General features: G+C 41.5%; 1 protein-coding gene across 1 annotated transcript; it reads left to right on the top strand.

Moving 5' to 3' along the window:
- Positions 1 to 4,495: 4,495 nt before the first annotated feature.
- LOC134016069 (serine/threonine-protein phosphatase 2A 55 kDa regulatory subunit B delta isoform) lies at positions 4,496 to 15,450 on the top strand (the record flags this gene model as incomplete). Its single annotated transcript, XM_062455485.1, has 9 exons — positions 4,496 to 4,595; positions 10,726 to 10,823; positions 11,093 to 11,258; positions 11,494 to 11,609; positions 12,124 to 12,301; positions 12,738 to 12,902; positions 13,440 to 13,609; positions 14,672 to 14,763; positions 15,171 to 15,450. Coding segments are annotated over 9 exons (1,365 nt in total), but the record flags the coding sequence as incomplete, so codon positions are not given.
- Positions 15,451 to 16,709: the final 1,259 nt, after the last annotated feature.

Genomic DNA, 16,709 nt, shown 5'->3' with positions numbered 1-16,709 from the left:
GATGACCATTTATGCCAAAACCCCTATCTCATGACAGACTGACGAGACCATAAAAATGATTATGCTATTACGCTATAATTATTATATGATAATAATTCAAGCATTATAGTATGAAAGCAATGATGAAAAGAAGGACCTTAGTACAAGTCTTTTTTCTGCATACGATCTCATGCCAATTAATTAGGTAGCAATTGGCCAAATATGCAAAGCAATTATTAACACAGAAAAATGTCATATTTTCAAATGTTATGGCTCACTTTTGTTTTTGAAGGAGGATACATCAATAATACATCTGCTAAACTAAGTGTTTTGCTTATTTTTTTGTGAGATTACAAATAAAGGTCTACTGCTGTCTTGTTGATATGTTTCAATTATAAACTGCATGCTGTACAAAACAAAATATACTGACTAATGTCCATTGAATGAGGTGCATATTTAAAGTTTGCATCTAAGGCTATATTCAGACTGCAGCTAAAAGTACCCCTAGTAGAATATTCTCCCACATATACACACTTTCAGTTCTGTTTTTGTACCAGATATTTTTGAGGAAGAGAATTGGATGGATAGCCATCCAACTTGGATGTGCTTTGTCAAATTGGAATTCAGTCATTCATTTTACCTGCCAGTTTACACCAGGTGGGTCATCATAATTTCATGATGGATACAGTCTAAAAAACATTAAGCTTATCTAAACATATGAACCAGAACTGTAAATCTATAGTGACTGCACAGTCTCGCAATATCACAGATCAGATTTGAAAGCAAATTCTTTTGAGCATTAAAGCCCGTTGTCCAAAAGCCGCGTAGACATTTTTCAAGATATGCTTGGGACATACTTTTGTTGAAATCTTGGCTGGTTCTCTACCACATGCAAAGCAAATGTTTAGGCTTCTAACAAAGATAGATTTGTTTTCTTAAGGATTGATAGCTTTTTTACAGGGTGCTTGTGGTTTCACAACTGCATCCTGGGGCATTGCTCACTTTTTGGAGAAATGAATTTGAATATCTTGTCTTTTTTTCAGTTTGAGATGGTTATGATTTATAGAGTAGCCTTAGCCTGACCGCCTGAAAGAAAATCTCTATGATACTGTATCAAGGCTAAAAGCCCTCAATGAGAAAATTAATCTTCCTGACGGGAGATCACTATTAAGTGATTGATTGAAAATTATTTTTAAAAGCAGAGCTGCAGTGGTTGGTCTGTTGCGGCTTTTTAAAATGTAATCCTCAGAGACCTGAATGCTGAGAATAAAGGAGAGACACATCAATTGAGAATATGGAAAATAGGACTTCAAAACCTCTTCCACAAATTTCAAAGGCTCCGAATCCCAGAGCAGTTTATCTTCCTTAACAATATCTGACAGCACTTTGAAAGTTATTTCAGGAGATGCTAAAAACAAGAAACATGTCAAATACATGAAAATAAAAAAATTCCAGTCTCATATCATGAAGTTTTACAACATGATTGGAGTAGCAGAAAACAGATACGCTCCATCAATTTGCTATATTTACATTATCAACTGAAAGCAATACATACACATCAAATTCTTATTCCTTAGACATTTCATTATTGATGCAAAGAGGCTTCCATTTAAAACATTTAAGTGTCTGTTACTCTGGGAATGTAGTGTGCATACGTGCATGCAATGCTGCGAAAAAATAAATAATAATAATACAGTTAAGTTAAAGAATATTCAAATTTGATTAAGTCAGGTTAAATCTGCACTTTACACAAATCACCCAAGAGTAGAGGTAGACATTGGCTCCCGCTTTATACACTTCCATGGATCTTACAGTGCATCAAAGGCATACATTCTGACAACATAGTCAGTGATACCATTTATAAGCACTCAGAATAAAAGTGTTTAGAAATGAAAATAGATCTTTGGGCAAATGTTCCAGCAAATTAATTTATTCCAGTTGAACAAACATAAGTTATCTTTCTGTGGAAAGTTTAGATTAAGGAGAATTGAAATGGACACACATTTTATTTTTTAGAAAATATAAAGTCATGAAAAGGTGCTTTATTCTGTGCAAAATGTCATTCTGTTTCAGATATCTCTTTTGTTAATGAATAAGCAATTAAGAGAGAAACAGTTAAGCTATGATGAATGCAACAGACAGTAACATACCAACAATATTACACACAGTGAAGTCCATAAGTATTAGGACAGCACAATTTCTGTTATTTTGGCTCTGTACTCCAGCACATTGGATTTCACATTAAACAATGCATATGAGGTGCAGACTGTCACTTTTATTCAATCATGTCCATGGTGGAGGTATAAGAAGGTTTTCAGTATCAAGTCTTGATTTTAGGCTTTTGATTGGCTTTGGAATCTGTTATTGGCATGCGTGAACATGAGGACCAGAGTTGCACCAATGACAGTCAAGGAAGCAATGACAGTCAAGGAAGCCATTATCATGCTGAAAAAAGAAAAAAGAAAGAAAAAAAAAACTGTCAGAGACATAGGACAAACAATAGGCTCAGCAAAATTAATATTTGGAACATCATTAAGAAGGAAGAACAGTGGTGAGCTCTGTAATGTCAATCAACCTCTACACTTGATGACACTTGTCTAACAGATCAGAAAACAATCTTCGCGAGGCAGGCATGGATGGGTAAGTGACTACCATCTGCAGAAGACTTCAGAGACTTATCTACAGAGGCTACACTGCAAGATGGAAAATAACACTTGTTGGATGGCCAGGTTACAGTTTGACAAGTAGTATTGAAAAGAGCCTGCAAAGTTCTGGAAAAAGGTCTTGTGGACAGATGAGACCAAGTACGTGGACAGTGGACAGACATTCAACACCAATATGTATGCACTATGTGCATGCTACAAGTGACAACATCTATCATTCTGTTAATGTCAATTCTACGTATTCAAATACGTTTCAAACAACAAGAACAATTAATCACCATTTAGGTTGTGTTTTTATAAGAACCTTCTACACTACTTGACCAGGCCATTCCCCATCCACCCAGTGTGTGTGTGTGTGTGTGTGTGTGTGTGTGTGTGTGTATAATATTTTCGGTTTGTCTCAAATGTATATGACAAATGGAAATTTGAACAAAAAAAATTAGTAATACAATAAGGAGACAATTAATAACACATTTAATCAAGATCCCCCTAACAATTCCAGTACAAAAATCACAAAAGTAACTTGATTATCAGTTAAATGTTTGAGACGAAAAAGGAGCAATGCATAACTGCCTCCTACTTGAGGCGTTTTGGTTAAATTTGTAGGTTCAAAGTTCAGGCATGGGAATTTGACCAGATATGAATATGTTTAAAGCACTGTGGTGACAAGAGTACATCTGCACTGGAAATAGTGTTGCCACACAGCTTCGACGAATTGTAAGGGCTGAGGGATATTATTTACTTTAATAGTACCACATTGCTCCGCAAGGGAGCGACAAAGCACAGTATTGAGTGGAAAAGCTACCCATTGAAAATGTCACTATTGCTAATTTATGGCTGCAACGACCTTAAGAACACTTCAAATAATTGATAGAACGTTGAGAAATCAGCTGATTTCACGATTCTACAGTTCTGCACGACTTGTTGGGCATTTAAAAGACATCCAGCCATAGTTCAAGTTACTTTATTTTAGGATGCACTGCGAAATCGCCTCTAAATGCCTACATAGAATACTCTATTTAACTTGTGGCAAATAAGAGTTCAAATGTGCGAAAATTAATGATCATAGTTATAAGGAGCAAGATGTAGGCTACACAAAAATCACGTCCCAGTGTGCAAGCCACTACAAAACACACCCAGGTCCTATGCAACCAACCAGCAACCGGTGAAGTAGGTGCACCAAACAGACGAGTACGATTAATGCTACTACAAAAAGTAGTAGTCAAACCATGCCACAGTCTGTGGTCGTCAAGATCCCGCAAATATGAACTGGTTGCACTTTATTTGCAATCGCATTCTGCCTACAGAGTAACACGGAAAGGTTTGTCATTCACCAACCTGCCTGCCTGTTCTCTCCAAGCACTTCCCACGCATTCCTCCTAGCTACCTTCCTGTTTCTCGATCTCAAGAGGGAACCAAGCAGTCTTTTGAAGAGTGTCTATTAAATGACGTCACCGTGTCATGTCGACTGGCAATGTGCGCCATTTTGGAACGAAAAAAATCACGGGCAATTCTGGTGGTTCTGATTCCCGGCTCTTTTAATTACTTTCCTCCCCCATCAGCCGCTTCGCATCCCGAACGTGACTACTCTAACAAAGCTCAGAGGAACCCCTGGTGACACCAGGTCTGCTGCAGGAAGAAGTAATGGCAGGTACGGTAGCCAACTTTATTGTAGGCGGGGGCCCGCTCTCCCACTCACACAAGCGCGGCCTAGCTGCATTGCAAGTTAAAGCTAGCTAGCCTAGCCAAGCCAGCGACTGGAGGTGCAAGTTGCAACTACCGAGCTCACTGGTTAGCTAGCTAGCTAAACAAAGCAACCTGAGAGCAAATGCATTGACGTTAATTACGTCTAGTTAATTGTATTCTTGTGTATTGCAGGTGTCGGAGGTGGGAATGATTTCCAGTGGTGTTTCTCCCAAGTGAAAGGAGCCATAGACGAAGATGTGGCCGAAGGTAATCTCGTGTGTGATTGCGTGCATGAAATGACATTTGACAGTGTCGGTGTCATTTGGTGCTTAGCTTGCTAGATATATAGCGCTTGTGTGCTACACAGAGCCTGTTGTTTATCTAGCTATGAGTACTAAAATTCAGTAGCTAACGTTAGCCAGCTGTCTTGATTAGCTAGACAGCCATCTAGTTAACTAGCTAGCCAGCCACTTCTGGAGTAGCAATGGCCACACGGGTCCAACATGGAACAAGCTAGTTCTGCATGGCTAGCTAGCTTCTGGGTATCGTAATATGCCTAACGCTAAATAATGGCTAGCTAACTTGGTTTTACTTGTTAATTATCAAGTTCGTTTAACTTGTCACTAGATAATCGCCCCTGCTTTATCCTTGAATCTGAAACATGGACATTTTGAGATAAATCGAATCACCCGAATGACGTCTATGTGCTGCGTCCAGTTGTAGCCAGTTTGCTATTGTGGATAGACGGAATTGGTTGGATAAAATGGTTAGCTAGATTTTATTAATTTTGCAAGTTACTCCCATTGACAACCTGCTGTTAAATTAGATCATGCTACTTTGCTGGCTATTATTGGGACGGATCTGTGTTCTGCTTATGGAAGCCAGCAATTGCTAGCGTGGTCACTGGTTTAGCTAACGTTAGCTAACTGCTTAGCAAGTGAGCTAACGTTAGCTCCGTCCGATGATTAGTGTGTACTTTTCAAGTCTAGTTGAAATGAATTCTCTAACGTTAGCTATGTCAGAGGATTCGCTAGGATAGTACGTTTGCGATGATTCGTCGGGTTTGATACCTTCGACATTTAAATGTGCAACGTTAGAGTAGTCATATTTTGTGACTTAAAGTATGCTAGTTATAATAAGGGAAGCAATAGACTAGCTATAGATGGATGGACAGCTAGCTAGCCATGCTAGCCTAGTCGTTTAACCGAGCCGGTCTTATTAACGTTAGATAGCTAACGTTAACTACTTCTAACTAATAAGCCAAGTTAACTTTACCTAATGTGCCTTTGTCTTCACAGCTAACGTTAGTTACATAGCTAGCTAGCTAAATGTCAGCTGTATTGGCTAGCAAGTTATTTATTTTGTCCATAGTCTCCAACATATTTGGATTGCTTCACTAACATTAAACTGAAATACTTCACGTTAACCTAGCTGGAAGCCAGGCGTGTTTTTAGGAAGATTAGGATATAGGTTATTTTATAAATGCAACACGTTCACATGTAATCATGTGGGTGAGGAATGATATTTTCATGCCCCGCCAGTCGTTGCTTTCAGTGAGTGCTAGTGATGGAACGGCTATGTACTGAGAAAACATACCTATTTACTACAACCAATAGTCATCAGTTAATTTGTATATTTGCATTCAACTCGGCACCTCTACTATTCTGCCTGTTTGTTCCAATAGTGTTCAAATAAAACAATGATGGCATAAGCAACAACCCTCTGGAATAACCTGTCCTTCCAGAAAATCATTTGTTGGGGGGAAGAACCTCTCTTCCATAGTGGTACTGCTGTCACCATTATTTACGTTACAGGTGAACTGTTAGTCAGTTTTACACATTTCAATCATTTGATTGATCTAACATTGTTTCTCAACTAAGGTTACCTGAGGTGCCATTGAAAAATAAAGATATCAGAAAACCTGGCCTTACCACCACCATGTGGACAAAGCATTTTGGTGAACCGATCCACACATGTATTTATTTATTTATTTATCTCCAGTTATGTGGTAGATCCTATTGGAATCTCATATCTAGCCAGTAGTTCAACAGACTCTACTTTTGTTTTTGCTGCTTGTGTAGAGGATTGTCATATTATGGAGAAGTTAGATGTCAAGATGGATAGCTCATGGACACAATGGTGGTACCTCCACCCTCGATTTAAACCCGCAGACATCTTGTATAAATCCATTTGCATTATGACTTTGTCACTCCACAGCGTCATTATTGAGCAAGCGTGAGCATATCTTCTCATCTTGGGCAAGAGAAACACGTTCTGAACCAGTTCAGTCATCAATGAATAAGTCGGCACCTTACGTTGCGGACTAAACCACAGCAGTTCATAAATTTGTGAATAGTCAGCACCTTAAATTGAAGACTGAGCCCCAGCAGGTCAGAAATCAGTGAATAGTCGGCATCTTGTATTGTCGGCCGAACCGCAACAGTTCAGTAATCCATGAATAGCCAGCAGCTTGCATTGAAGACTGAAGTGCAGCATGTGTTTTTCCCTGTAGACATGCCTCCTGATATTTTGTAAAAAGGCTGTTCCCCACCCACCCAGTAAAGTGAACCAGGCTTTGTTGTAAAATGGGTTTATTGGGGAAGGCTTTTAGTTCTTTAGACCTGTTATTCAAAGTCTAAATAGCCGTTGGTTTGCTTAGTTATACAGAGTGAACTGCTCACAAGTTCAGATTCCCAAATGGCTGGTAAGGTCTTCTTGCTTTGAGAATTTTGTCCCAAGCCGCCATTATGTTTCTACCAGGATGGTATTATTTTCTCCCTGTACAGTATGTGCATTGGTTTGTAAACCAAATTCACATGCAATGAGACTGTCAATTGAGAGGTTTCTTTTTCTTGAATCTGTCATAAGAGCATAGATGTGGTTGTTGTAACTGTTGCATTTAAGATTAGAATTGTATGAAACGAGACCATTTTGTACTCCTAATGCACCTCCTCCAGATTTCATTTTAAATACACATTTTAAAGAAATGCTCTTAAGTTCTACATTCCCAGATATAATGGATGATAATGGACAGAACCTAGATCCACATCCACCGTTCCCTATGAATGTCTAAACGAATTGCATAATTGCTTTTATAAGATAGTTTGATTTAATTGAATTTATGTTGCGCGTATGTGTGTTCCTGCCGATTGCTTTAGTAATTTCCCCCCATAGTCTACATATTTGTGTGCATGTATGCACAGGCACTGGGGCACTATAGTTAGCCTATGTGCTGGAGATGACTCAGAACTAAAACTTGTAAGGGGGGGTAGTGATTCATGATTTTTAATCAACGGGTAAGCCCTGTTATATAATGTTGCAGTGCAGAATTGGCTGCACCTGCAAGTGTGCCTGTTGCTTTCTGCTTACGATCTTAGTGTCTTTTCTTCAGCTTGTAAAACCAAAGGTTGCAGATATGATCCCCAGATTGGATATTCACTCTGCAGTTGTACCCTTGAGCATAAGCTCCATACAAAATTAACCTTTCCCTCAATTTAGCCGATTCTTCATGACCATACTAACACGTCTTCAAGTATACACTCAGTGAGCACTTCATTAGGTGTCTATTAGACCTATATATATTTTTTTACTTAATGTAAGTTTTTTTTACTTCTGCTGCTGTAGCCTATCCAGGTTTGTTGTGTTGTATGTTCAGAGATGCTCTTCTGCATACCACTGTTGTAATGCGTGGTTATTTGCGTTGCTGTCACCATAACCGTGTCAGCTTCTGCCAGTCTAGCCATTCTCCTCTGACCTCTCTCATTAACAGTGTGTTTTTGCCCACAGAACTGCTGCTCTTTCTAGAGACTGTTGTGCATGGAAATTCTCACAGTGGTGCATATTCTTCCCTCCAGAGCCATAGGCTACAGCTCTGCTTCCCCGCCTCATTTAACATCAGTCAAATTGACTCACCGCCCTCCAGAAATTCCCCCCAAAAGAGCACTTTCACTCACCTATACGTTATATCATGGAGGCTAGTACACCTCTTAACGTCCGCTTCAGCTTGTCGTTATATTGAATTGCTTCAGTAAAATATTGAGCTGTATAAAATGGATTCACTATGTAAAAAAACAAAAACAAATGGTGTGTGTTGAGTGGTGCAAAGTGAGAGCCAATATAGATCCATCCTTTCTTGATCTGTCGTGTAAAGCCCACCCCATCTCCAACCCAGTCGGAAAGATGCCATGTTTGGGCCTCAAGTTCACGAATGGTCGTGCTTCTGAGTGATGTGACATTCCAAGGCTAATGGCTGTACAGTGTTGTGTGAGCCAGTCACCTGAAATATCCTCAGTGCCTTGGGAGAGGGCTATCTGATATTGTACGGTTACAGGAGGCTTGTCTTCATTGGCGTTTGGGAGGGCGCAGTGCCTTTAAGTACTGTGTGTATGAGCGGACAGACAGGAGCAAACAGAGCAGAAAGGGCAGCCGGTCCCTCGGCTGGGCTTCGCGGCTTTGACATCACGTTCCAGCCTAGAGGCGGCTCTCTCCCTGCTGGGATATGTGCCCCCTGTTTTAAACCTTCCACTGCCTGTTCAGCCACGCAGATGTTGGCCTCATCCTTCCAGCAAAATACGAGGGCATGATATGTCTTTCCCCGTCATTTGCTTGCATTATGGCACATGTTCATGCTGTGTTGCTCCAGGGTCTGTACTATCTGCCTGCCTGTTGTTTTGGTGCCTGTCAGTTAATGAGCATCTCCCTAAAGGCAGATGTATGTATGACTTGCGGGCTCCTGATTTTAAAAAATGTTTTATTTATTATTAATTTATTTTTCACAGATCGCAGCCAAATTGTAAGAAGGACTGTAGATCTTAACTTGTAGATCAAACATTACTGGTTAGGTATGAGACCTTTCCGGGCTGATCCGACAGGTTTGCCCAATTGTTTCTTAGGCTCCCTGCACTGTCTGCAGGAATTCATCAGATGTGAGGTGTTGTGAGCGAATTCTGTGTTTTGATTCTTGTTGACCTGGAGGAGGTTCCATGCATCACGTTTTTCTGATCTGGTCAGGAGCCTGTATAGATGCTGTTGTCTGATTGGTTGTCACAGTCTGGCCTCGCAAAGTGAGCAAGCATCCAAGCTCTCGATGTCGTAAGCCGTGAGAAAATCGTATAATGTCCACCTGCCCTCCCACAGCAGAGGGGAGGTTCTCACTTTGTACTCTTACCGTTTTCCTCTCTCCTTGTGTGGATCTATAAATCCATGGACTACAAATCTACGTCCATGGACTACAATTGCCATGCTAGTTTAGTGCCTGCATCATTGCTTTCGTCTGATTGGTTGGGAAATCTTGTTTTTATGCTGGGGAAAGTGATTAGAGTTTACATGCCCTCAATATTCCAGTTTTCTTTTTCTGTTCTCTTGGTGCTTTTAGTAATAAAGTCATTATTTGGGAACATATTTATGTCCCTGTTTGTGATGGCCAGTAATCACTTTTGCGTGGGTCAGCACAAACTAGCGTGCACATCCACTGAAATGTGTAGCTAGCCTGCTTTTTGTTACACTGCTGTCCACTGGAAGATCATAGCAAAGATCGTACTGTATGCAGTATGCTGACCGTAGGAACTCAGTTGAACAGAGGAATCCCTCTTGTGCAGCGTGGAGAGCAATACCCTGCCAACTCAGTCCCTCTCTCCCAGACCAAAGACATGGCCAATTAAGTGAAGCTCTGTGGGCAGGCCAGCTGCAGTTGTCACCGGCACGTTCAAGTTTAAATTCCAGACCACGAGGCACAATACTTTAAAATGGCCTAGGGCCTTTGCCAGATTCGTAACCCCCTAAGGCACCCTATTCCTAGGAAATCTATAAAGCCTACAGCTGACACATTAAAACCTGCTACCTCAGACCCATTACCTTAAGAGCTATTCCTCAGAGCTGCCCTGAGCGATGTCTTCCCACAGTCTCTATTTCAGACGCGCTCAATCCCGGCGCTGAGTTTTGGGCAGTTGTAATGTGTGCTAAATATAACCCGCAAATGAGCTGTCAGTCCTAAGGCTACCGCACGGCGTGAAGCAAAAGCCCCTCCTCCCGTTTGCTAATTGCCTCTGTTTCAGCGAAAATGAGTCACCCAGTCCTTTCTCCTCATTGTGTCCTATGAGACCCGAGGTGGGGGTGGGGGGGTTGAGCGTGAACTGGAAAAAGTTCTGTTTTCACCAGTCAATGGTGTTTACTGCACTGAAAATCTGAAGCTCTGTGTATTTATAGTCACAGTGAAGCCAATTGAGAGAAAAATAAAAGCAGAGGCCTATTCATAGACGTGAAAGAAAGTGCATTGGATGCTTTTTTTTTTTTTTTCATACGCTGTTGCAGAAAGACTGGCTAATGGTCGGTGGGTAAAGAAGTAGCCAGCAGAATATTGACTTTGAGCAACACTAATAATGCGCTTTCTTTCTTGCAGCGGACATTATTTCGACAGTTGAATTCAACTACTCTGGTGACTTGCTAGCTACAGGAGACAAAGGAGGCAGAGTTGTCATATTTCAGCGTGAACAGGAGGTGAGTTTCCTCGAGCCTGCAGCCCAGCTGTAGAATGGATACCTTTGCAATATCTGTATTTCGGTTAAATATTTGTGCCACCAGCCTTTTGCCAATGTATGCTGGGATAGGCTCCAGCCCCCCTGCGACCCTGTTCAGGATAAGCGGGTTAGGATAATGAATGAATGAATTAATTAATTAATTAATTTTTGCCACCAAATGTTTTTTTTTTTTTTCTTCTCGGTAAAAGTTCTGTTTTTGAAAACATTTTCTCTTCTGTGTCCTCCCAGAGTAAAAATCGGCCACACTCCAGAGGGGAGTACAACGTGTACAGCACTTTCCAGAGCCATGAACCTGAATTTGACTACTTGAAAAGCTTAGAAATCGAGGAAAAAATCAACAAAATTAGGTGGTTACCGCAACAAAATGCTGCTCACTTCCTGCTCTCGACAAATGGTAAGAAGATACTGTCATCTTCATGTTCAACCGTTCACACCACTGTCTGTTTTGCATCATTTCTATTGAGCCTACTGTCTGTTTTGCAAAGAAAATCAAGTGGCTTCACTTGGTCCTAGTGCTTTATGGTTGTTTTAAATGTGTGTGGCATGCTAAATGTACTGTGGCAGGCTACACATTTCAGTGGATGTGCATGCTAGTCACATCACTAAAGCCAAATTTTTTTTTTCCGCAGACAAAACGATCAAACTCTGGAAAATCAGCGAAAGGGACAAAAGGGCGGAGGGCTACAACCTGAAAGATGAGGAAGGGAGATTGCGCGGAGATCCTTTTAGAATTACATCACTACGGGTTCGTAAACAGCTCTCATGATTGCCTTTATAATACGTAGCAATAACATTATTAAAAGTTATATTTGTATCTGCTTTATCACATTCATAGTTGGCAATAGAATGCTGGTGGCAATATATTCAATGGCCGGAAAAAGTAACATGATCGATCTATATCCTGTTATCAAACCAATAAGCACAGCTTCAACCAATAGGAATACTAGAAATTCACTTGGATATTGACCCAGCATGTTGGTCTTTTGGTATCTATTGCTGATAATAAAAATAATATCAGAGTTTTTATTGTTGCATTTGTTTTGTATTCGACCTTTATGATAATGAGTTCGCAGTGGAGAATCAGTTGTGCAATGCAATATGATGCCAGGAAAGAACCCTTGTTTTGTCAGTCATTTTATATACCAGTCCATAGCCCTGAACGAGACCAATAAATGTGGCTTCTAGCCAAAGAAATGCCAGACAGTCCTTGGTCTTGGTCGGTGTCCTAACACCTGCTGTGTGTGTTCTGCCTTTTCCAGGTACCTGTGCTGATGCCAATGGACCTAATGGTGGAAGCAAGCCCTCGGAGAATATTTGCGAATGCACACACATATCACATTAATTCCATTTCAGTAAATAGCGATCACGAAACGTACCTTTCGGCAGACGACTTAAGAATAAACCTATGGCACTTAGAAATCACAGATAGAAGTTTTAGTATCCTTTTTTAAATGCTGTGTACAGATACATTATTGTTCTTAAAGGTAACCTCTGCTGGGGTAGGGAAATGCTGAGAATAGCAAACTAAGAATGTCACTCCTTTGGTTCCTGTTTCAGTCTCCTCCCCTGCCCCCATTTGAAAAAGGCAGCAGACTTCGTTTGTAAACACAATAGTGCAATGCACTATGGGATTGCTGCCTGTGACTCCAGAGTTGCTATTTTTAAAAGGGGCAGCTTAAGGTTCTCTGTATTCAGGGGAGTTCATTACTTTTCCAGCCGAGGTTCACTTCATTCAAGCTTTTGGTGTTTCGACAAAGATTTGAAAAATATTTTGCAGTGAAATGTGGACTGTGCGTGCGCGTGCATGTGTGCGTTGATTTTAAAGCTAATGTTCCCTGCCTTCAAGTCGATTTCCTTAACCGCACAACTTCAGACATTGTAGATATTAAGCCTGCCAACATGGAGGAGCTGACGGAGGTCATCACCGCCGCAGAGTGTCACCCACACCAGTGCAATGTGTTCGTGTACAGCAGTAGCAAAGGAACTATACGGCTATGCGACATGCGTGCCGCGGCCCTTTGCGATAGGCATACCAAATGTAAGTGTTTCGCAGGAGCCCCGTGTTAAAATGCATCCTGTACAAGTTTCCTGTCTGGCGATACGCAGTGCATCTTCTGACTCCATGTTGGATTGTGACTGCTGTCCATTTCTGTTTCCATGTTTCAGTGCTAACTTGAGTATTCAAAGCAATAGGAGGTTGTGCATAAAATCCCATTGTAATCAGTGCAATGGCCATGTTTCGCCAGCCATGCTGGGTTACACCTAAGCTGGCTTTCAAATATAGCATCTTTGCTTAAATGTTACTGAGCAAGATCCAGGGGCTAAAAATCAGAATTTCCTGTCTGTTCTGTACTCCATGAAACTCATTGTAATTACTGGCTCTTGCAAGCTGGTGTGGCTGCACTGTTGCCAACTCGTAAATGGTTCCTGGAGAAAGAGGTGGATCCCAAGAAAATTGTTGTTAAGGTTGAATTTGTTATCTGTGGACAGTGTTAATGTATTTTCCAGGCACACCACCCAATGTGCTCTGATGCAGTTGTGCACTTGAATAATGTTTGTTTGTGTTTGTGTTCAGTCTTCGAAGAACCAGAAGACCCAAGCAGCAGGTCTTTCTTCTCAGAAATCATCTCCTCGATATCTGACGTGAAGTTCAGCCACAGTGGTCGCTACATGATGACGCGAGACTATCTATCGGTAAAGGTGTGGGACCTGAACATGGAGAACAGGCCAGTGGAGACCTACCAGGTATGTGCTCTTGCAGGCCTGTCGTTTCTTCTGACCATCACCATCATCCTTCAGGTCAGGCCAAGAATCAAAGCCGTACTACAAATCCTCTGACACAAATTGACAATAGCATTTAAGCTACAGTATTTTAGTTTTGTTGTTCTTCCACATCTATTTTAGTTGCATGTAACTAAATGTTCCTTTTCTTTGTGTCCCAATCTATCATTTCCGCTTGCGTTATCAAGTGCTCTTTTCTGCAACATCTGCTATCAGTTCAGAAAAGTGTAGAAGAGATGTGCTTTCCTGAAACAAGACATGCAGTCCAGTGAGGGGCATTCCTGTAGCGTTGTGGTTAAGGTACATGACTGGGACCAGCGGTCAGCGGTTTTATCCCCGGTGTAGGCCACACTAAGATCTACAAAGCTGTTGAGCCCTTGAGCAAGGCCCCTAACCCTGCATTGCTAAGGGCCTGCTTAGTCCAATCAACTACGTCGCTCTGGATAAGAGCGTCTGCGAAATGGCGTTAATTTAATGTCATAAAATGTAATGGTCCTGGAGAGCCACAGATTTGTCAACTTTTGTTCTCTCCATATCTTCCCTGTCGGCAGCCATTTGCGTTTGTGGCACTACCTTTTCAAATTGTTAGCTAACATTAGCTAATGTTCATGGCGAACAGAAAAAAAGTTTGAATATGTTCACTAACGTCAGCTAACAATTTGAAAAGGTAGTGCGCCACAAACAGAAATGGCTGTTGACAGGGAAGGCGTGGAGAGAACAAAAAACCTCAGGTGAGATGAGTTTACTGTCAACTGCTTTCACTAATCGATTGTCAATCAAGTGTTGAGGGAACAAAAGCCAGCGCACCCTGCAGCTCTCCAGGGGTCAATCCACATACTTTGAATGGTTACTCGATACATATGTGTAGCTATTAGGTGTTCTCTTTCTGACATGCCTCTTCACATTGGTGCAACTCGCCAGCCATTTCACATTCTCCAAAGAATTTCCTTCAGCAGTGTACACTGGTCTATAACTTGCCTTGCCTCGCCTCGCGTCAGCTTGTCATATTTATTTTTTCTGTTCCAGGTGCATGAATACCTCCGTAGTAAGCTGTGCTCATTGTACGAGAACGACTGCATTTTTGACAAGTTTGAGTGCTGCTGGAACGGTTCTGACAGGTAAAGTATTGTTTCTACATTGAAGGGACTGCTCTCAACAAGTTTGAAGAGACACACCTATGGTTTCACAGTGCTATGATAAAAACAAATATATATTTTTGTATGGGAGCTAAAGTTTTTATGCAAACTATATTAAAGCAATTTTTTACGTTTTATTTAAGCCATAAGTTTAAGTGTAATTATACATGTTCATGGCAGTGCTGCGAAATGGTGTCTACATTACACCCTCTCTTAGGCTGTGTTCAAAACTGCAAACTACTCGTACTAGATTTCAATGAAAATCAGGCTGAAATTAGCACGAGTAGCATGCGTTTTCCCAACACAGTTATTCTGAGGCTGCAGTTTTCTCAGAGAGGCGAAGTCGTTAAAACAGAACGTCTCCCCCCCCCCCCCCCCCCCTCTCGTAGTGCCATCATGACCGGCTCCTACAACAACTTCTTCCGAATGTTTGACCGGAGCACCAGGAGGGACATCACGCTGGAGGCGTCCCGGGAGAGCAGTAAACCGCGCGCCCTCCTGAAGCCGCGCAAGGTGTGCACCGGCGGCAAGCGGAAGAAGGACGAGATCAGCGTGGACAGCCTGGACTTCAACAAGAAGATCCTGCACACAGCCTGGCACCCCAAGGAGAACGTCATCGCCGTCGCCGCCACCAACAACCTGTATATATTCCAGGACAAAATCAACTAAAAAGAATAAATTAATGAAAACAAATAAAAAGATTAAGAAAAAAAAAACAACTTAAACATCGGGCTCATCCCGGGGGCAGATATTCTTGTACTTGCATAGTTTAAAGCTAGTCGTTTATCTGTAAAAGAAACGGCCTTCTTGTCCTAATGAAGAATTTGATGCACTCGTTTATCTGGTGTGGCCGAGGGGGGATTTAAGACGGGCCCGGTCCTTTCCGAGTCGGGTCGGCACGCTCGAGCCCTCGGCGTGAGGGCGGAGTCGAGCGTCCCTGACAGGGAGAAGCTCCGCCTCCCCACCATCATCACCAATCCCACCCCACCCCCACTCCACTCCACTCCACCCATCCCCTAAAAAGCGAAATTGATGGACAGCACTCAACAGAGGCCAAAACTCTCTGAAGTTAGCGTGTTTTATTTTAAGCCTGAGCCTTCATGTTATGATTTAACGACCAAATTCATTGAACACCCATGGAATGACATTTTACTGTCGAAATGTAGTCTCTTTACTGTATTTCTGGGCCTTTCTGTGACATGAAATTCACTTGTTACCTGTTGACATTCCGCCCCTGGCCCCTACTTCAGGCCTTTGGTGTTTTACCATTTAAGCACTTAGAACAGGTCGCCATTTTGGTCAGTGGATTTTTTTTATTTTTTATTTTTTTTATTTTTTGTCCCTCCCCCATTTTATTTCTTCCTTTTCCCCCCCTCTCCATTTTTTCCCCCTCATGCATAGTAACATTTACTCACTGACTGTATCTATATAACCACACCGTCTGGTGTCAACCACTTAATAAAAGTAACAAAAACTACAAAGAGACGTGTTTTTAAATTTTGAAAGAGTATGTATAAAATTCTTATGTTCTTCTGTTGTTTTGCATGTGTACATTGTAGATTTAAGAGAAAAAAAAACGTGGAAACAATGCGAAAAGTCACCCCACTGGCTGTTCGGTAGCATGACTTAGGAAGATCTCGTAATGAACTACTTGAAGCTGCGTTAGCTCCATCAGAAACTGGTTGTCAGCCTTGTTCAGTGTCAATATCTTTGTTCTTAGCTCCTTATAAAGGCATAGTCTGGTAACACATCATGAAGCAATAGGCATTTATACAAAGGGAATCTGCAGCCTTAACACCCACCTTGTTTTCTGATGAGAAATGAAAAAATTGAGCCCCCCTGTAACTCAACAATTACAGATATGTCCTGGCCGCACCCCAGATGTTTTGCAGAATCGTACCTAGCATACATTTTAAATTCTGTTCTTA

This window comes from Osmerus eperlanus, unplaced genomic scaffold (genome assembly GCF_963692335.1).
Source record: "Osmerus eperlanus unplaced genomic scaffold, fOsmEpe2.1 SCAFFOLD_231, whole genome shotgun sequence".
NCBI lineage: Eukaryota > Metazoa > Chordata > Actinopteri > Osmeriformes > Osmeridae > Osmerus > Osmerus eperlanus.
Note: the sequence above shows the minus strand (reverse complement) of the source record. Positions and strands in the feature narration are given on the sequence as shown.